Genomic DNA, 21,308 nt, shown 5'->3' with positions numbered 1-21,308 from the left:
TGGGATGATGTTGATTATGACTTGGTGCTTCCTCATACCTGACATTCCAGACTGCCAGCTCCATCCTCAAACTCAGTATCCAGAATCCAACCCTCTCACCACCACCACAGCTATCACCCTGGTCCATCCACCACCATCTCACTCCTGAACTACTGGCAGTATTCTCAGCCCTGAAGCCACCGTAATATTCCCAAAATGTAGGTCATGTCATGACACTCTTTTGTGCATGGATGCCCCATTTCACCAGAGGAAAAGCCAGTGTCTCCATAATGGTCCACAGGCCCAACGCGAACTGCAACTCCAACTCCCACCTCTGAGCTCCCCTGCTTCGACCCCCTCTCTTATTCCACTCCGGCTACTCAGGTTTCTTTGCTGTTCTCCCAACTCACTAAATATGCTCCAGGGCCTTTTCACTTGCTGTACCTTCTGCTTAGAATGTTCTCCCCCCAGAGATATTCTTTCTCACCTTCTTCAAGTCTTTGTCCAATGCCGCTTCAATGAGGCCATCCCTTACCACCTCATTTAAAATTCTGACACTCTCCACCCCCTCAATTCTTTATTCTCCTCATTGGACCCTGTTCTGTTTCTTCAACTAACCATATTTATCTTCTGATTTACTACTTTATTTTGCTCATTTCTTCCCCTGCCTGGAATGTAACCAAGGCAGGTATTTTGTTAGTTTTCTGCTGTATCCCAGCACCTACAACAGGGCCTAGCCATAGTAGGTGATGACTACATAGTTAGCGGATAACTGAAAGAAGGCACAATTTGGACACCTGCCCTCAGCTCTTGGTCTGCAAGGCCAAGACAAGGAAAGCCCACTGGTGACTCTGCCTCCTCCTCAGAGGGCAAGGGAGACAGCATCGGAGTTGGCAGTCCTTGCCTGGCTCAATCCAGCTCGACTTGACAGCCGTTTATGGAGCCCTGGGCAGGTGCTGTGCCTGCCTGAGAGGGATGAGTCCGCACCCACCTCGGACTGGCTGGGGTTGAAGGCTGCCGGGGGCAGAGGGGGCCTGGTGAGGGGCACAAGCCCAGCCTGGCCCAGAGGGATCTCCCCGAAACCTGAGATGGCAGGACAAGCTCAGGCAGGCCTCCCCGTCACACCCCCTTCATACCTCAGGCGCACTCGTCCTGCTTGGCCCGTGACCTTCCCTAGGGTCCCTGCCCTTTCTAGGCCCTATTCCTGAGGCTCTGCGGGGCTCCCAGTCTCTGCCTCCCTTCCCTGCCGGGTCTCCCTCCTCCACGCCCGCATCCTGCCCGACCCCTACCACCACCACCCCTGCTCTCCCTCACCTCTCTCTTGCACCCCTTCCACCTCGAATCTGGACCCCAGCCCCCAGTCCCCGTCCAGGTCCCGCTCCCGGGCTTCCCTCCCCGACCGGGCCTCCGCCGCACCTCGCCCTTCCTCACGGCTCCCTCTGCACACCGCCCCCCGCCCGGGTCTCGCCCCGGCCCCGGCCCCGGCCCCGACCCCGACCCGGGCGCGCGCTGCGGCTCCGGCCCTGGCCGGCAGGGGCCGCTCCTCGCGGCGCCCGGGGCCCCGCCGCGCCCGCCGCCGCCGCCGCCCGCCTCCCCGCCCCTTCCCCAGCCGGCGCTCCCGTTACGCCGCGGAGCCGGGAGCCGGAGCCCGAGCCCGCGGCGGCGGCGGGAGGCGGCGACGGGGACGGCCGGGCGGCGGCGGGGCCTGCGGGGCCTGCGGGCGGGCGGGCCGGGCCCGGCCAGGCCGCGATGGCGACCAAGAAGGCGGGCTCGCGGCTGGAGACGGAGATCGAGCGCTGCCGCTCCGAGTGCCAGTGGGAGCGGATCCCCGAGCTCGTCAAGCAGCTGTCGGCCAAGCTCATCGCCAACGGTACGCGCCGGGCGCGCCGGCCTGGGCTGCGGGGGGCGCCGCGGCCTCCGCCGATCGCCGGGCCGGGCCCCCGAGGCGCGGCGGGGCGCGGGCAGGGGCGCGGCCGGGGCGCGAGCGCGCTGCGCCCGGGGCAGTGCGCGGCCGGACCAGGGCCTCGGGCACCCGGGGTCCGGGAGCGGCGGGGTGGGGGCGTCCCGCGGCCGAGGGCTCGTGCCGGGCGTCCCAGAGTTCCGGCGTGGAGGGCGGGCTTCTGCGGAGTCGGGGGTGGGGGTCTCAAGGAGTCGGCTGCTGCGCCGGGGTCCCAGGGGGTCAGGCGCCGGCCCGGGGGCTCTGAGAAGTTAGAGGTGATGGGGGAGGGTGCGTCCTCAGGACTTGGGTGTGGATGTATGGGGATCCAGGGTGTGTGTACGGTGTACTCAGGAGTCACGATGTATTTACGGGGGTCCTGAGAAAGGGGGTGTTGAACAGAGACCCCTGGGAAATATTCTTTGTAAACATATGGCATTCAAGGGGCTCCACATGGAAGCCCAGACTTGGGGTGTGTGTGGGGTGGTGGTGGAAGGCAGGTTGAGATGTGTCCTGGGGTCCAGAGGCTGTGGATCTGGGGAGGTCAGGTTTGGGAATACGGGGGAAATAGAGTCAGGGGAGTCAGGACGGAAAATATTGTGGAGAGAGGTGGGAATGTGGTTGAAGAATGTTGGGAAATGGAGTTGGGTGTGTAAGGGGCTTGGGGCCTAGAGGCAAAGGGGGTCCGAGAGAGCCACTGAGTAGGAACCTGATGCCTGGAGTTAGTCTATGATCCCGTTGACTTGTACCCAATGGAATCAAAACTGCATCCAAAATCCCATTTCAAAGCACACCTTCACGTGGCCTTATTTGTTTTGGAAGCAAGTATCCTTAATATTTGCTTGTCTTTTAGTGCCCGCCAAAACCGCAGGCACCAATGGACTGGCGAGAGGGCAGAGGTTTTGTCCCGTTTCGTCTCTGGCTTCCTGAGGCTGGGTGAGCACATGTTGGCTGAACAAATGAATGAATGAAAGACAGAACGAATGAGTGACACTTCTAAGAAAGGACCGCCACATTATTTTCAACCTTCTCACCTCAGACTACCCAGAGATGGAGAGGAATGTCGTGTGTCCTTTTCAAAAATGGTTTATATTTGTGCCTTTTATGGCATCGGTTCCTCAAAATAAGAACTTGGTTTTGCACACTCTCAGCTCTGGTACCTTGCTTTGGGCAGGTGTTTCCTGGGCAGATGCAGGTGCCATGCTCATGCCTGGGGCATGGAGCAGGCACACACCTACCTGGGCTCAGCATGGTGGAACATGTTGACTCTTCTCAGCATTTGAGGAAAAGGGGTTCAGTCCTTTGGGCCCCAGTGGCAGCCTGACCTTGCCGTCCCTGTAAGGGTCACCAGCTTGCTCCTCTTCCCTGTACCCGCAGTGTTTTCTTGGTTCTTCGGAATTCAACAATCCTGGGTCTACTCTGTCACTTCCCGGCTCTGTGGGCACAGAATACCTTCAGGGAGAGTTGATGTTAGGGTTAAATGTTCATTCGTGAGACCCCTGGTTTTTCCCTTCAAAACCCACTTGTTTCCTGCTTTATTTACTCATTCAACCAATATTTGCATGCCCACCTGTGCCAGGCATCAACCATGGTGAACAGCAGCGGCCAAGCTCCTACCCTCATGCACTTACCTCCTCTGAGGAGACAGATGGTAAGCAAATATGGACATCAGTAAACAAGTAGCTTCAGATAGTTAGAAGCGATTTGAAGAAAAGACAAGGTCGTGTGACTGAGAATGATGGCTAGGGGAAGTGGGGTGACTCAAACTATGGTGGTCTCTGGAATAAGAGGGGAGGTAGGCTTTCCGTGGCTTGGGCCCATTTTACCTTCATGGGCCCCTCGAGGCTTTGCTTCCTTTCCAAGGCTTGGTCCCTAGGACCTAAGCCATGGTCATTAATGGGGCTTGCGGGGGGAAGCAGGTTGTACGGGGCTGTGGCCTTTGGGTCTGTGTGCAAGTTTGGTTTGGGGAAACTCATGAGAGAGATTTCTGCCCCAGAACCCACATGATAGGCAGCAGCCCTTGATGGCAAAAGGTCACACAGACTAGAAAAGGTCAAAGAGATTGCTCAGGAAGATAAAAAAATAAAGCAAAGGAAAAGGATAAAACAAAACAGAATTATTGCGGCTCTCTTTTGGGGTTCAGAGAAGTGTTTGAAGGAGGGTCTTTCCCTTTCTTTGGCTGATAGGGGCTCCCTTGACTGGCACTGGGACTTCCTCCTGGCCTTGGGGGCACCAGACCCACTTGAGTGCATTAGACCTCAAGTGTTGCTGTTTCTAAACAGTGAAAACGTGTGCTGTTTAGAATAAGGACAGCGAGTTAATGTCATGTTTGTAATACTAAGACAGTTACCTTGAAGGCAACCATAGGCAGAAAAGAGCACAGTCTTTGGAACCAGCCAGTCTGGTACCTGAGTCCCAGACCTGGCACTTCCTAACTCTGTGACCTTGGCCAAATTACTTAACCACTCTGAACCTCAGTTTTTTCACCTTAGAATGGGGATTAAAAGACTTACCTTGTAGGGGTTGTTATGAAATTAAAAGGAGCCTAAAGACTCCCAGGGCTAGTCACAGAGCCTGACACCTTAGTAGGCAGGCCCTTCATTCATTCCACAGATATTGAGTACCTGCCACGTGGTAGTCACTGTTGTAGGCCCTGGGGATCTACCAGTGACCAAATCAGACAAAAACAGCAAACACCCCTGCCCTTATGACGCCCACATTCTAGCAGGGAAGGGGCGGGGAGACAGATGAATAAAATCATTAAGTAAAATGTACAGGATGTCAGACGCTGGTAAGTGGTATCAGAAGAATAAAGAGGGCAGGAGGGAAAAGTGCTTTGGGGTGGGGTGAGGGTGGGGGCCTAGGGACTGCTGGTTTAAATAGGGTGGTCGGGAAAGGTAGCATCTGAGATAAGAGCTAAGTTGGTGGACTCTGCTCCAGGGAGGGGACTTCAAGGGCAGAGGCCTGATGAGCGCAGAGGGGTGACAGGGCCAGATGGCATGGGGCCGCATGGGTCTCGGTTAAGGCTTTGGGTTTTCTCTGAGTGACGTGGGAGCCACGGGAGGGTTCTGAGCAGGGGAATCACTCGTTCTCCACGCTCCCACCTGCAGCAGGCCTGTCCGCTCAGCACATCAGCCAGTGCGATCGGAGCCCGGCAGCCGCTCGCCAGGAAGGGCGGTAAACAGCGGATACTTTCAGAGCGCGCTGCTTCAGCCTGATTTCTTTGAGATAAATTGGTTTAGACGGTTCTGCCAAGAGGTGGATAAGGAAGAAAAGGGTCAATGCCAAGCCGGAAACAGAACCCAGAAGTTCCTTTTCTGCCTCGCACCCCACCACAGTCACCGTTTTAATCGCTTCATCTCAAGGAACCAAAATGTGTGGCAGCTAAGAGTCAGGCCCTGCTGAGTTCCAGCAGGAGAGTGATCAGATGAGCTGCGGGGGACGGGAGAGTCCACTCGAGCCCAGGCTCCTGCTGCCTCAACTGTGGTCAGGGGACGGGCAGCGTGGGCATCGTCTGGGAGCACGTGAGGAATGCAGATTCTCAGGCCCCACCCAGACCTGCAGGGGATTGTTGGGCACAGGGAAGTGTGAGGGGCCCTGGCCTAGAGCTGGGGTGGCAGCCCGAGGGGTCAGGGGTGAACATGGAGAACCACACCTCAGCTTCTTGTCAGCTCACAGGTCAGCCCTGGCTGTGGGAGGGCAGTCCCAGCTGCCTTCTCTCCCCAGAAGGTCACCCTCCAGCCTCCCAGTGGTGAGGTTCACTGCTGTGGGAGAAAGCGCAGTGATCTGGCCCCTGGGCTTCAACTCGGACTCTGCTGTGGCTGGCTGGGTGACCTCGAGGCAGTTACTTAACCTCTCTGAGCCTTTGTTTCCTCATCAGTTAATACAGGATTAATAATACCTACCGCATTAGGGTGGCTGTGAGGATGAAATGAGTCGATATATGTTAAACTTGGTACATACAAAATACTGATGTTCAGTCCCTCCTGCTGACTCAGTGTGACCCTAGGCAAGGCAGGCCAGGTCCTAGATATCACCTGTTTGGGAAAAAGTGTGGGAGACCTCACGATGACACACCTGAGCTGTGCCTGGTCAAGACTCCTGCATATTTCAGTAACAGAACAGGCACTTTGGAGCCCGTACCCGCCCCGACAGACAGCCGCTCGCTCTGAGGCGGTGTCGGCCTTTCCCCGCTTCCCCGGGCTGCTCAGCTTCTCAGACGGGCTCAGTCGCTGAGCTCACTTAGAACATTTAGGCCCTAATGATAGAGTCTCCTTGAAGGGACCATCGCCCTTTTGGTTAGGTGTGATTTTGAGACACTTTAATTACCTCTTAGTGATGGGTAGATAGGGAAATAGTGCCTGAGACAAAGAATATTTGGGGGGCAAAGTTTGGTTCCCAAATGTTCTTAGACCATTTAGTGGGAGTGAGGTTCTGTCTTTGCCAATAGCTGATATTCTTGTGGTTTAAAGGAGGGCATGGGTGGCATTGTGGCTTCTCTTGCTGGAGGAGGGCTGGACTCGCTGAGGCCCCTGGAGCCCTCCCAGAGAGGAGGAGAGGTAATGGTGGACGGGGCCCCCGCTGGCCCGAGCGGCTTCTTAGGAAACAAGGCTGAGGTGTAACTGAGAGTCTGCAGCAGGGTGACAAGGTGGCCCTGGCGTTTAGGAATGGCTTCTTTGGACATTCCCGGGGTACAGCAGACTCCCGTGGAGCCCCCAGACACAGGGGAAGGAAACTTAGGAGATGCTCCCTCCTGGCCTTCCCAGGCCAGCATCCTGCTTCCAAATGCTCCATCTTGCTGTCCTCTGAAGGATGTGCCTTTGTGGCAGACCACATGTCCTGATTTTTGGATCCAGAAGGTTCACTTATTTGACAGTAGCACATGGGTGGCTCTGAGCTAGGCACTGGGGCTCGAGGTCACTGTGGTCAGGGCAGGACCGTGACCTTGTGGTTCCACACAGTGGGGCTGGGACTGCTCAGCCTCCTACCCTCACCTCTGCCCCCAGCCTTTAGGGCACAGGAATTTCGGGCTCCGACCGGAGAGGAAGGAGGATTCCCCACATCTACCTGCTTGGGCAGCCTGCCTTTCCAGGCCGACCTCCCATCCCCTTGGCACGCCCCCCTCCCTTAGCTGGTCTGGTCTCCTGGACCGTCTCACTCTCCTTGCTTTTTGTCTCTCACCTGTACTCAAGCTGTTTGGCTCCAAGAGTCCTCTCTGCCAGTCAGAAGTCTCCCCGTCTGTCAAGGTCTGGTTCAGGTTCCTGCCAGCTGTCCTTCCCTCACAAAAAAGGCTGTTTGCCTCTGAGAAGACAACCACAGAGAGTTAGAACCAGATGGGCCCTGAGAGATCATATTGTATAGCAGTTTTCACACTGTCCTGTTGAGAAACCACCCTGGTGGCCAGGTGGGCAGGCCTCACTCACTAGAGCAGTTATACTTTCGCTTAAAGTTTCCTTTGAAGGGAGGGCTAATGTGCTTTAAAAAACACGTTTGAAAGCCACAGATTTAGTCCAGCCTCCCCATCTTATAGATGAGAAAACAGGCCCAGAGAGAGAGGCGTCTTCCTTAAAAACACCAGCTGGCGATGGCAGAGGTGAGCAGAGTGGGTCAGAGGTCTGGACCCTGGGTCAGAGGGTTACTCTGCCTTGTGAAACCCCATGTGTGAAGTGGGGACACACATTCAGAATTCCTTTTTTGAAACCCTTGGGGCCAGATGTGTTTTAGGATGCAGAATTTTTCAGAATGTGGTATATATACTGGACATTAGGTGACACTCCCCCTGGGGTCAAGGGCAGTGCTTCATGAGAAAACAATCAATATTTCTGCATCCAGACGTATCAACAGTCGTTGCAGAAGGGATGAATAGACTCTAAGTAACCTCACGTTGGTTCAGTTTAACTGCCCAATAAGTTAACGATAAAACCCAGCTTTTGGTTTGTAGAGAGGTCTGGATTTTGGAAATTATAGACAAGGGCTTGTGAGCCTGTAATGATAGTGCTACACTGGTAGGGTGGCTGGAAGGACCACATGAGAACAAAACAAAACAAACAAGCCAAAGAGCACGTGCCAGTGCTTAGCACCGAGCCTGCTCTGAGGGAGCCCTCAGTGGAGAGCAGCTGCTGTCGGGTGGTGGTGGGCGCTGGCGTCTCCCATCTCCCCTCCCCCACACTGTCCATCTGGGCGTGTGCCTCGTCTCCCCACGCAGGTGGTCCTCCGAGGGGGCAGAGGGCACGGTCCTGCTGTAATGGGCCGGCAGCCTCACAGCCCGCACTTGCCGTGCTGGTGTTGGAGAGGCCAACAGCCTTTCCTAACGGGACGCTCCTGATCCATTGGAACCGGTCTTTCTGGAAGTAAGGCTGAAGGCTTTCCAAGATGGACATGAGGGCCAAGGGACAGGCGATGACCCCGTCCCTGAGGAGTGGTGTCCTGTGGGACTGGTGTCTACCTGTGGGGCTCGTAGGGTCAGTGAGCCGGGCGGGCCAGAGGCTTCCGGGTTGGCAACCCAGCTTTCTCCACCCCCGCTCACCTTCCTCCTTCCTAATGAGCCCGCCCCTCAGCGCCTTGTGTTTTATGGGAGGTGGGCCTTGGGGGGGGGGCACTCCCTTGCTTGTCATTGGTTGAGGCATGAGCACGTGACTCAGCTCCAGCCTATGAGACATCAGAGGCATCTGCTGTGGGCGGGGGTTTCTGGGAAGGATGTCTTCATGCCTAAGAGTGACTGTACATGGTTAAGAGGGAAGGAGAACGTGCTCTCTTCTTGTCCTGGAAATTGCTGTTGGTTCTTCTGAGGCCTGGAGCCGCAGCCATCTTGTGCCAGGAGGCACTCGGCCCAGGAGTGAGGGGACTCCGTGGGTCACGGAGGGTGGGGACGCGGAGAGACAGGGAGAGTCTGGTCACCCCGCCGAGCTGCTGGTGCTCCAGGCCTGCAGCGGTCCTTTCCTAGACTGCCTGTTACTTGAGATAATAAACGCCTTCTTGTTGAAGTCCTGTTGAGTCGGGTGTCCAGTCATTGCTTGTTGCAGTAGGCGCTCTAACGGGTGCACCTCTTCCCTCACCCAGAGCACCTGCCGCCGGCCAGCTCTGCACCCGGCGCTGCGCCGAGCTCTGCACCCAGCAGGGCCTTTGCTCCTGATTCACATGGCCCTCAAGTGGGTGGGCTCCTGCCCTCCGGGTGGCCTCATGCTTGGCCGGTGCTGGAGGGTTCCAGACCTTTGACTTGTGTGAAAGCCGGTGCTTCCCATCTGAGGAGCCAGGAAGAGGGAAGAGGTCTTTTTATTATTATTATTTTGAATTTTTATACAATTTGGAAAGATTACTTTCCATTTACAGTTATTGCAAATATTGGCTCTGTTCCTTGTGTTGTACAATACGTCCTGAAGCCTATCTTACAACCAATACTTTGTACCTCCCCCTCCCCCAACTTGGTAATCACTGGTTTGTTCTCTGTATCTGAGTCTGTTTCTTTTTTGTTATATTCATTAGTTTAATTTCTAGATTCCACATATAAATGGTATCACGCAGTATTTGTCTTTCTCTGTCTGACTTATTTCACTTAGCATAATGCCTTCCAAGTCCATCTGTGTTGCTACAAATGGGAAGAGGTCTTCTGAGGCCTCTCGAAACCATCCCCCTCAGCCACCAAGAGGAGAATGAGCAGTTTGGCAGGCGGGTGAGATGAGTGCCACGTAAACTAGAAAGGGCAGGCGCCACCACGGCCCCTGTGGCCCTCCAGGTTTGTCTGTCCCTGTTTGTCACATGCAGCGTGTGGCAGAGGTGCCAGAACCAGGCAGAACAGATGTTTTTCGGTCCTTTCACGGGCCTGCCAGACGTGGAGTCAGAATCTCCAGGCATTTGCCCTCCGAGTGACCTTGTGCACATGACTCGAGCCACTGAAACCTCACTTTTCCTGACTTCATGGGTGTTAAAACAGTGCCAGCAAGCAGGGAGAATGAACAAGCATTTCTTGCGCTTCAGCAGTGTGCTGGGTTCTGAACGTGAACTTTTACATGGATCCCCGTTAGTAATCACAGCAGCCCCAGTGGGAGTGGGGTCGGGGTTGTGATTCCCATTCAGGGCATAAGTAGACTGAGGCTTGGAGATGTTCATGGAATAGCACTCTAGCCCACTTATGACTCTAGTTCCGTTATTCTACACTAACGTTTTTCTAAACTTTTCAGGTCAAAGAATCACCAACCTGGCTTGTTAGAACCCAGATAGCAGGGCCCCACAGCTGGTGATTCTGATGCAGTCTGGGGTGGGGCCTAGACTTCTGCACGCTTTACAAGCTCCCAGGTGATGCCAGTGCTGCTGGTCCGCGGATGCGCCTGAGTAGCACTGAATTAAGGGAGCCCAGACGTTATGGATTCCGAGACCTCTCCTCCGGGGTGGCAATTCTCGATTCAAGATGCAGACTGGAAATCTGCATTTCAGAATTGAGCCTCCAGTGGTTTGTGTCATCAGGCAGGTGTGGGTGCACCTGCCCTCAGCTACCATTCTTAGCATTTAAGGAGTACCTCCTTGGGGAGGGTGGGTTCCTGCACCAGAAGAAGTAGAGTGAGCCCGTCATCAGCCATAGGAAGCTTCCAGCTCAGGGCGTCGCTCAGCCTCTGGGCAGCTGAGTCACATGGGACTGGTTAGCAGCTCAGAGTCCCAGGCTGGGCCCGAGCTTCTGCTTCGGGAGGTCTGAAGGTGGCAGGGGCCAGGGGTGGGGGTCAGGTTCAGGGAGCAGGGTTGCTGACCAGCACCGCGGGGATTGTGGCGCAGGGAGTTCCCACATCCCACGTGAGACATGGTTGTCCCAGTGGTGGGACAGTGTCACCTGCAGCCTGAGGAGAACAGTGACCGCATCACTGGAGGCTCCAGGGTGCAGCTGGGTTACCGGGGGCTGAGGGCAGTGGGCAGGGCCTGGCAGGGCATGGCTTTAGAACGGCCTCTCCCAATTTTAGCACCAAGAGCCCTGTGTCCAGGGAGCCCCCTCTGTCCTGGGAGCGGGACAATAGTTCACCCTCTTAGGCAGACGGAGGTATTTTAGCAAAGAGGAAAGGAACCTAGTGCAGGAGAAAGCAGTGGATTTTGCCCTGTTAGATCGGGGTTCGACTCCTGGGTCTGACACTTACTGCTCGTCTGGCCTTGGGTGAGTGGCTTAGCTCCTCTGAGCCTCACTCTTTATCTGAAATGTTGCTTTGAGGAGCAAATAAGATAATGTGGTTTCTCGCACCAGCTTATCTCAAGCAGCCAGACTGAATCAGGAGTACTGCGTGTGGAAGGAGGGTAGAAAGTTCAGATACTCAGTCCTCTACAGGGTGTGGAGGAAGCAGGCAGGATCACAGTAACAGCAATGACAGCAAAGATGCTCGGTGTGGGGTGGGGGGGGGCCTCCTGTTGTGCTGAGGCCCGAAGCTGACGACAGCCCGCGTTTGCTGGGTCGCAGAACTAGTTAGCACTCAGCCCAGGTCTGACAGGCACCTCAGGCCTCCTCTTCCAGCCACTCATCCAGCATCCAGTGAGCCTGGGGTAGGATGTGGGGGTGCTGCCATGGGTAATGGGGACACAAAGATGAATGAGACCACCGGACTGGCCGCCCCAGGAGGGCAGGGCCTTGTGTTCTTTTGTTCATTGCTCTGTCCCAAGCACCAGTCACATGGCTGGCCCACAGAGGTACTCAACTAATTATTCAATGAACAACTTGGCCTCTGCTCTGGAGGAGTTAACTTGGATTCCTTTACTCATTAGACACCTACTGGGTACCTCCCGGGTGCCAGCCCCTGTCCTGAGGGCCCAGAATGCAGTGATCGCTGAGTCCAGTACAGAGAGACTTGGCTGCCAGGGCTCAGGGTTGGGGGTGATGGAGGCCCCGGGAGGGAGTGTCCAACTGCACGTGGTCACACATCTGAGCCTCTTCATGTCCTAGCGTGACTGGGCCGGGCCTGCCTGGGGCTGATGGAGTGCCACGCGGGCGGGCTGACTGCCCATGGCCTTCTCTTCCTGTTTCTTGGGCAAGTGCAGCATGGACCCTTGCAGGGAGACCCGTCCCATGGAGGGGTTCCAGTCCCCTCTTGCCTCCCCATGTTCAGGCTGGCTCGGCCCCTTTGCTGCAGGACCGGGCTCCCTTGAGGAACTGTCCTCTCTGGCCCTTACAGGTTCTGAGCCTAATGGGGAGCAGTGTTCTCTCAAGTTAGCCAGCCTTGGAGGAGTGTCCAGTCGGTGAGATGACACCCCTGGGCGTTGCGGGGGGTGCCAAGCCCAGGGACCTATGGTAAATGCCACCCTCCTTTCCCTGCCCACCAGGCACCAGGCCAAGGGAGTCAGCTCCCCACGGAGTCCTGGGCCTGGAGGCCTGGGAAAGTGGGTCTCCCAGGCCCTCTGCAGCTGCCCTACACCCTGTGGCAGCCTCCTCCCTGCCCTCGCCCCAGCACACACACACCCGTTGTGTCCAGTCACCCTTCTGCCTGGAAACTCACTTAGAGAAATTCCTCAGGCCCCTCAGACCTCACTTGCTTCTGACACCCTCCCGAGGGTCCCTGCTGGTCTTCCCACACCACTGTACAGGACTTGGGGGTACGGACCCTCCCCCTTCAAAGCAAGGACTGGATCGGGGCTTTGGATCTTCAGGAGGAGCTTGTTGATTCCATGTGGATGTACGTTTAAGTTGTGTGTGTGGGGCTGGCTTCCTGAGAGAGCCATTTCCAAGCCTTCTGGGCTGGCCTGATAACATCCCCCATGCCTGTTAGACTCACTTCCTGCCCTGCTGAGCTCTGGGGACAGGCCAGGCCAACTCCAAGCTCATGACTTTCAAGTTACCTTGTGTTTTCTTAGATGAGGTTTCTCTAGGGGAAGTGTGTGCATGTGCGTGCGTGTGTGTGTATGTATGTGCACGTGTGTGCGTGTGTGTGTGTGTCCAGTGCAGCAGAAGTATTGTCTTCTGTTCCCACATTTTACTGTCCCACCCTGTCCTTCAGCTTCCGCATAGTGTGTGGATATGAGGAAGCTTTGGCATGAAGCCTGGACCCTGACTGCTGAGACTGTCCCAAAATGTCATCTCTGTTGACCTCTTTTGAGCTCTGTACTCTTTGCCTCATGCCATCTTGGCCTGTCAGTAAGAGTTCCAAGTAGCCGGGCCCCCTGAGCTGGGTCACAGTTTAAACAAAGATAGTGCAGGGGGAGCAGTGGGGCCTGAGGTAGACACAGGGAGGTCTGGTCTCAGAAAGTATCGTGCCCCGACTCTGTGCCCGGCACCCCAGCGTAGGGAGCTGCGTCTCCAGAGACGAAGGTACTTGGTTGGGCCCTGTGTGTGGAGGGGAGACACGCTTATTGATTGATTCATCCCAGAAACGTGTGTGGGGTACCTGCTGTGTGCCGAGCCCTGGAGGTAGATCATGAATGTGGGAGCGACAGGATGGAGGTCAGAGCTAAGGTGATAAGTTACAAGGATCTTGGCTTTCACTTTGGCTAAGCGGGGAGCCATCACAGGGTTTGAGGGATGGGGTGACGTGATCTGACTTAGATTTGAAACAGGTATAGGGCATCTAATCTGTATTTTCTGGTCAAGGTGTGTGCCCTTCTCTTCCCCATCCTGCTGTGTGACAGTGTCCCCACCCTGGTTCAGCCTAGTGCCGCCTACCCATGGGTCCAGCTGAGGAATGCCCCCGCCTTGCTGACCACGTGCCCTTGGTGACCAGGGACCTCAAAGGCACTGCCCCTCCCCCAGTAGATCTGCATTCCCACTTTCCAAAACGTCTGTCACACACATTCTTTTCTTGTCTTAGACCCTGCTACATCCTCTGAATGTCATGCTCTCACTCCTCGCTCGTGACCTTGCCTCATTCTTTGTTGAGGAAATAGAAACAATCAGGAGACCCGCTTGTTTCCTCCCCCCACCGCCCGTCTACCCGCTTTCCTCTTTGCCTGCGTGGGGGCCTTAGTTCCTTCCAAAGGCCTGCATCCCCTCACCTTTGCTCTGAATCTCTTCTGTCCTCACCTTCCCAGACTCGCCCCTGCAGTCCTCTCTCCACGCCCCTGGATCCGTTCTCTATCCCTCTGTGTGGCTCTCCTGGACCCTGCCTTGTAGGACGCACACATGCCTTAGACTTCCTGTTTGGACCATTCTTAACCCCACATCACTGTCTAAGTACTGCCCCATCTCTCTGTTCCCTTTCGGCCAAGCCTCTTTCAAGAATCATCATTTCCTCTGCCCACCCTGGCTGGGCTTGTATCCCCTGAGCCTTCTCGTGTCACGGTCACCCTCCAATGTTGCCTCCATGGTGTCACACGTAATGGTTATGTTCATGCTCTTATCTTCCCGGATATTCCAGCTGCTTTGAACCCACTTGACCAGTCCCTCTTTCTGGAAACTTCTGATCTCAGTTTCTCTTTCCTGGTCCTTCCCACTCAGTCTCCCTCAGCTTTGATCCGGACCCTCGTCCACTGACTTGATTTCTCTACTTGGATATCAAATGTCATTTAACTTGGTTAACACAGAACTCCTGGGTATATTCTTCCTCACCTCAGTAAATGGCTAAGTGGTACCACTGTCCAATCTACTGTGCAATCTAAAATCTAGAATTGACCTTTTTTAAAAAAAATTTTCATTGGAGTATAGTTGATTTACAGTGTTGTGTTAGCTTCAGGTGTACAGCAAAGTGAATCAGTTATACATATAAGCATATCCACTCTTTTTTAGATTCTTCTCCCATATAGGCCATTACAGAGTATTGAGTAGAGTTCCCTGTGCTATACAGTAGGTCCTTATTAGTTATCTATTTTATATACAGTAGTGTGTATGTGTCCATCCCAATCTCCCAATTTATTCCTTGCACCCTTAACCCCTGGTAACCCATTAGTTTGTTTTCTATATCTGTAACTCTGTTTCTGTTTTGTGGATAAGTTCATCTGTACCCTTTTTTAGATTCCATGTATAAGCAAAATCATATGATATTTGTCTTTCTCTGTCTTACTTCACTCAGTGTGACAATCTCTAGGTCCATCCGTTGCTGCAAATGGCCTTATTTAGTTCTTTTTTATGGCTAAGTCATATTCCATTGGATTGGTATATATGTACCACATCTTCTTTATCCATTCCTCTGTTGATGGACATTTAGGTTGCTTTCATGACCTGGTTATTGTAAATAGTGCTGCAATGAACATTGGGGTGCATGTATCTTTTCAAATTATGGTTTTCTCTGGATATATGCCCAGGAGTGGGATTGCTGGATCATATGGTAGCTCTGCTTTTAGTTTTGTAAGGAACCTCCATACTGTTCTCATGGTGCCTAGAAAGATAAATCAAGGAAACTATTCCATTCACCATCATATCAAAAAGAATAAAATACCTAGGAATAAACCTACCTAAGGAGGCAAAAGACTTGTATTCAAAAAACTATAAGACACTGATGAAAGAAATCACAGATGACACAAACAGATGGAGAGATATACCATGTTCTTGGATTGGAAGAATCAATATTGTGAAAATGACTATACCACCTGAAGCAATCTACATATTCAATGCAATCCCTATCAAATTACCAATGGCATTTTTCACAGAATTAGAACAAAAAATTTTACAATATGTATGGAAACATGAAAGACCCTGAATAGCCAAAGCAATCTTGAGAAAGAAAAGTGGAGCTGGAGGCTTCCTGACTTCAGACTATACTACAAAACCACAGTAATCAAAACAGTATGGTGCTGGCACACAAACAGAAATATAGCTAGAAAGTCCAGAGGTAAACCCATGCACATATGGTTATTTAATCTATGACAAAGGAGGCAAGAATATACAATGGAGAAAAGACAGTCTCTTCAAAAAGTGGTTCTGGGAAAATTGGACAGCTATATGTAGATGAATGAAATTAGAACATTCCCTAACACCATACACAAAAATAAATTCAAAATGGATTAAAGACCTAAATGTAAGACCAGATACTATAAAACTCTTAGAGGAAAACAGGAAGAACACTCTTTGGCATAAATTGCAGCAAGATCTTTTTCAGTCTGTCTCCTAGAGTAAAGAAAATAAAAACAAAAATAATTAAATGGGACCCAATTAAACTCAAAAGCTTTTGCACAGGGAAGGAAACAATAAACAAAACGTAAAATCTAGAATTTACCTTTAATCCTCTCCTTTCCTCAACCCTCATGCATTAGTTTCCTCTTGCTGCTGTAACAGATTACAACAAACTTACTGGCTTAAATCAATACTAATTTGTTCTTTTATGGTTCTGGAGGACAGAAGTTGGAAATGGTTCTCACTGGGCTAAAATCAAGTGTCGACAGGGCTGCCTTGCTTCTGGAGGCTCCAGGGAGGTGTCTGTGTCCTCGCCTTTTCCAGCCTCTACAGGCTGTCCACACTCCTTGGCTTGTGGCCCCTCCTCCGTCTTTAAAGATGGTGGCTTAGCATCCTCCAGTCTCTCTCCCTCTGCTTCCATCACCACGTTTTCTCCTCTGACCCTGTCCTCTTACCTCCCTCTTCTAGGGACCCAATGTGCCCACCCAGATAATCCAGGATAATCCTCCCATGTCAAGATCCTTAACTTAATCATGTCTGCAAAATCTTCTTTGCCATGTAAGGTGACATAGCCACAGGTTCCAGAAATGAGGACATAGATGTCTTGATGTTTGGGGGGGTGGCAGCACTACTGTGATGTCTGCCCTACCTCCAGTCCGTTCCATTAGTTAGTCTGCTTTATTTTACCTCCAGACTGTGTCTCCTTCAACCTATTTCACCCTTTCTGCGCTATTTCTCACCACTCACCCCCTTGTCTAGGTGCCAGGCACCTCTCGCCCGACTCCTGCAGTAACCTTCTAACTGGTTCTGCCTTTGCTTCTGCCATGCTCCAACCCCAAGTTCATCCTCTACACAGCAGACAGAGGGATCTTTCCAAAACCTAAATCAGATCATTTCATCCCTCTATTTACCCGGCCTCCCTCACCAACCAAAGACTTCCAATTGCACCTAGAGTGAATGCCTAACCCTCACGTGAGTCTACGAGAATGTTCATGGTCTGCCTCTCTGATCTGGTCCCTCTGCTCCAGCCACACTGGCCTTCTTGCTGTGGCTAGAACACACCAGCTGTGTCCCCACCCAGGGCCCTTACATGAGCTGAGAGGATGCTGTTCCATCAGCCATTTGCACAGCTGACTGTCATGTCAATTGAGTATCAAACACCCTCTCCTTGGAGACTTGCTCAGGTCTGCCCACCCAGTTTCAGGTAGCCATACACTTGCTCACCGTCCTGCCACCCTGCTTTCGTTCTCTGCACGTCTCTTACCACTCTCTGGCCTTTTTCTGGTTTCTCTCTGTCTCCTCTGCCCGGAAATGTAAGCCCCTTGGGAGCGGAGGCCTCTCGTGTCTCGTTGCCTGCTGGATGTTCCTTGTGCTGGCTGGCTGGGGTGTGCGTGTGCAGAGCCCTGAGAGGAACACAGTTAGCTCAGGCTGAGGGAGCTGAGGAAGCGTCTCCTAGGGGACCCTGAAATGCACCTCAGATGATGCTTTGAACTTTGGCAGGAGAACGGTGGCAGGTACAGCATGTCCAGGCAACTCTGGTGAGACATGGCGTTGGAAGGATGCTGAGGGCCTGGGGTGTGTGTGCGTGAGAGGCTGGCGGCCCAGGGAGAGCGGGCGATCATTTCTCAGTAGTAATAGCAGACTTAAAACATCTTCACATGGTTCTGAGATGGTGCAGTAGGTCGTGGGAACTCCTCTGTGGGTGACCAGACCAGCTGCTCTGGATTCAGAGTACATTGTAACACGAGCCATCTTTTTTCATTTTAAATTAACTAGTTAATGGTTTGTGTAGGTAATGAATGTACATGGCTATTAAAATCTAATAATGCAGGGACTTCCTTGGTGGTCCATTGGATAAGACTCTGCATTCCCAATGCAAGGGGCCTGGGTTCCATCCCTGGTTGGGAACTAAATCCCATATACACGCCACAACTAAGAAGTCTGCATGCCACAACGAAGATCCTGTGTGCCACAACTAAGACCTGTGTGCCACAACTAAGACCCAGCGCAGCCAAAATAAATAAATAAATAAATAAAATAAAAATGATCTAATAACACAAAGGAGTGTATAGTGAAAGCAGCTCCTTCCGATATTATCTCCTTGTCCTCTTTCTCCTTCCACTGAAACAGCTACTCCTAGGACTTTCCTGGGGGTCCTTTCAGAAACACTCTGTGTACCTGTGTATTTATAAGAAAGTATATTATTGTTGGGTTTTGGCTTTCATGCACAGTAGTGACATACTGCCCTGCCTATTTTGTATCTGTCTTTGACTTGTTATCTATTACTGTGTAACAAACTATCGGAACACTTAGTGCCTTAAAATAACCACCTTTTATTATTTCTCACGGTTCTGGGCTTGCCAGAGCTTGTTCCCGCCTGGGCGGCCAGCTGCAGGTCAGCTCAGGGACTTTGCTGCCCTTGGCTGGGCTCTCCTACCTGGCTGAGCTCTGTTGCACGTGGCCTTTCAGCCTCCTAGGTCCAGGCAGCCAAGCACGTTCTTGTGGTGGCTGCAGAGAAGCAAGAGGGAAGCGGAAGTGAGTAAGCCCTTTTCCGAGCTTCTGTGTGCATCAAATTTGTTTCTGTCGTATCAGTTGGAGCAAGTCATGTGGCCAAGCCCAGGGTCAGTGCTAAAGGCATGTGGATTGAGGGAGGCATGAGGACCCGGGGCCATTTGTGCAATCAGGCTACCATGGAGCTGTATTCAGATCTGTTCCCTTTGTTTAATGGACACAGTCAGTCTCTGGGGCACACTGTCATTCATTTAACAGCCCCCCTGTCATAGTTCCTATCCTTTGCCGTTACCAGTAGGGCTGCATGTAGTAAACATCCCTATGAGGACATGTGTGTGCTCAAGAGTGTGTGTATCTACGGGAGATTTGATAAAACTGGACTTTCTGGGTTGGATGGTACAGGTACATACATTGTTTTGTAGATATTTCTGAGTTGCCCTCCATAGACACTCATATCGGTATATACTCCTCCCAACACTATCTGATGGTCTCTGTTCTCCTGTTAACACTCTTTGAGAGGCAGGAGGATCACAAGTGCTGCAAATATTAAGGCACCTGTGATGTATAAGAAGCTAGACAGACAGACAGACGAGGGGGTGAAATTCGCTGAGGTCATACAGAGACTGGGAAACAGAGAACCTGGCTGTCTTTGCTGGGTGACAAAGGGGACAAACCAGTTCCTCCTTCAATAGGGGTTTGTTTTTTCCTCTTGGATCGGAGCCACAGAAGGAATGACTTGAATAGACCTAATGGTTCTCTATTGACATATAAACCGAGTGCTTGAGATTTTTTATATTGATATCAAGTACTCCCTGGAACAGAGTAGAAACCTGAAGTTTTTTCTTCCCCACCTGATCAAATCTCTGAGTCCACAAGGGAGAAGGCTGTGCGGAAAGGGCAGTCACTTCTAGTGGCAAAGGGCACAGCCCCTCCTTCCCTGGGGGGATGGGGAGGCGGAGGCCACCTGGGCACAGAGCTGCGCCTGCTGCGAGGCTCATGGGACTGTCTGTGGACATGAACCTGTGACCAGAGTCCCCTGCCTGGGGCTAACTGCCCTTCCCAGTGAGGGCCCTCGGGAGTGGTTTCTGTTTGGCTTCAGGATTATTCTCTATTTAAGTCACTGGGGAGCTGGTTTCTGCCACCTCAAACCCCCAAAAATGCCCATGGGAAAGGTGAAACCAGACCCTGGACCCCCAAGACCCCCCTCACTTCAGTCACCTGAGAATCTCAGCAGCTGGAGCAGGAAAGGGACTTAGAAACTGCCTGTCCCGGCTTGGCCAGGGTTGGAGGAAGCTGGGCCCCTTCTCTTGAAGCCAGTGTCCACGTGGTTTGTGCCTGGCATGCGGGGGAGACGGGCAGGAGCTGCCTGGGTTCGAATCCCAACTCCGGGACAGACGGGCTCTGGGACCCTGGGCATGTTGCTTCTCCTCTCGTGCCTGGTTCCCTGTTTGAGATGCAGATAACAATAGTCTCAATGTCTGGTATTGTTTGGAGGACTCACAGGATGACGTAACCTGCCTAGTGCACTGCATCACGTTTGGTAAGAGCTCAGTATGGCTTGGCTGGTCAGGGACGTTGTACGATATCCATACCCTCCAACTAGATCACGGGCCTCTTGAGCACTGGGTTTGTGTCTTGGAAAGCTTTCTGGCCCCACTAGATCCAACATAACCATTCTGGCAAATAGTAAGTCCTAAATGAATGAAAAAGTAATAGTAACAAACATTGATTCAGTACCCGCTTGGTACTATATGCATTACCTATATTATCTCTAGTCCTCACAGTAGCCAAAGATGAGGAAACTAAGGCTCAGAGAGGTTAAGTAACTTGCCCAGTGCCACATAGCTAGGAAGCAGAGGAGCAGGGATTCAAGCCCAGGGCCTCCGGAGGCCAAAGCTGTTTCTCACTTGGTGCTACTGGGCTTCCCCATCCTGGGAAGTACACCCCGGCCCCACTTTGCAGTCCTGCTGCTCTACCTCAGCTGTGGAATGCCTGCTGTGCTCTACCCTGCGCCTGCGGGTGTGAGCAGGCAAGTGGGGGAAGAGATACTCGGATTTAAGTCTTTCAGGAGTAGGATTCTGTGTTGCGAATGGAAAGCTCAAGGCGATGGTAGGCCCACCTTGTTTGCTACCAGTTCTCAGGGATCACTTTCCTCTCTTTCCTGATGTCAATGCCTTGAAAACTGCCTTTTTTTTTTTTTAAATATATATATATATATATATATATATATATATATATATCCTGTCTTGTTTTTGTGGTTATTTCAGATGGGAAAGTAAATTTGGTCCATCTTGGCTGGAAGCAAAAGTCCATTTTTAACATTTTGATCCTCTTTTATTTTATATTTAATTCTTTAATCCAGTGGGAATTCATTTCCTTGTGTGCCCCGAGGTGCTTTCTTTCCTTGTGCCTCATGTTCCTGGTGTTCAGCGGGACACATGGTTGGGTCATGACAGCTGAGTGGGGACATCTGTTTCTTCTGTCGATAGTGGATTCTGTTTGGGAAGCTGTGCAGTCCTTGGCCAGCGCCTGTGGAGGTCCCTCCATCACCAGGACTGAAACTTGCAGGCTCTACACAATTTCTCTGGCACGAGCTGGTTGATATTTTTAAGGTTTCCTCCCTCCTCGCTGGGAGAGTGAGTGGCAGGGAAGTCACCTTTTTTGAAGGGAAGCCAAGAAAACATAATTTGCTTGGGAGATTAATTGGAGCCTGGAAGTTTTAAAAATTTCAAAAATGATTTTGTAGCCACTATGCTAAATTTCAAATTAGATTGTAAGCTCTTTGCTCGGAATGTGCAGCTCCTTCTAGAACAGAGGAGCTGATCCTTCCTACCTGATAGGAAACTCCCCCAACTACCCCCTCTCCCTCTCCCCACCCTT

General features: G+C 52.4%; 1 protein-coding gene across 4 annotated transcripts in view; it reads left to right on the top strand.

Moving 5' to 3' along the window:
- Positions 1–1,625: 1,625 nt before the first annotated feature.
- TTC7B (tetratricopeptide repeat domain 7B) overlaps positions 1,626–21,308 on the top strand; it is a 240,891-nt gene continuing 221,208 nt past the window's right edge. For all 4 annotated transcript variants that reach the window (XM_057733137.1, XM_057733136.1, XM_057733135.1 and 1 more), the window contains exon 1: positions 1,626–1,849. In XM_057733137.1, the coding sequence (XP_057589120.1) occupies positions 1,729–1,849 (121 nt within the window). In that variant the 5' untranslated portion in view covers positions 1,626–1,728. The remainder of the gene's footprint in view (positions 1,850–21,308) is intronic.

This window comes from Hippopotamus amphibius, chromosome 4, assembly GCF_030028045.1.
Source record: "Hippopotamus amphibius kiboko isolate mHipAmp2 chromosome 4, mHipAmp2.hap2, whole genome shotgun sequence".
NCBI lineage: Eukaryota > Metazoa > Chordata > Mammalia > Artiodactyla > Hippopotamidae > Hippopotamus > Hippopotamus amphibius.
Note: the sequence above shows the minus strand (reverse complement) of the source record. Positions and strands in the feature narration are given on the sequence as shown.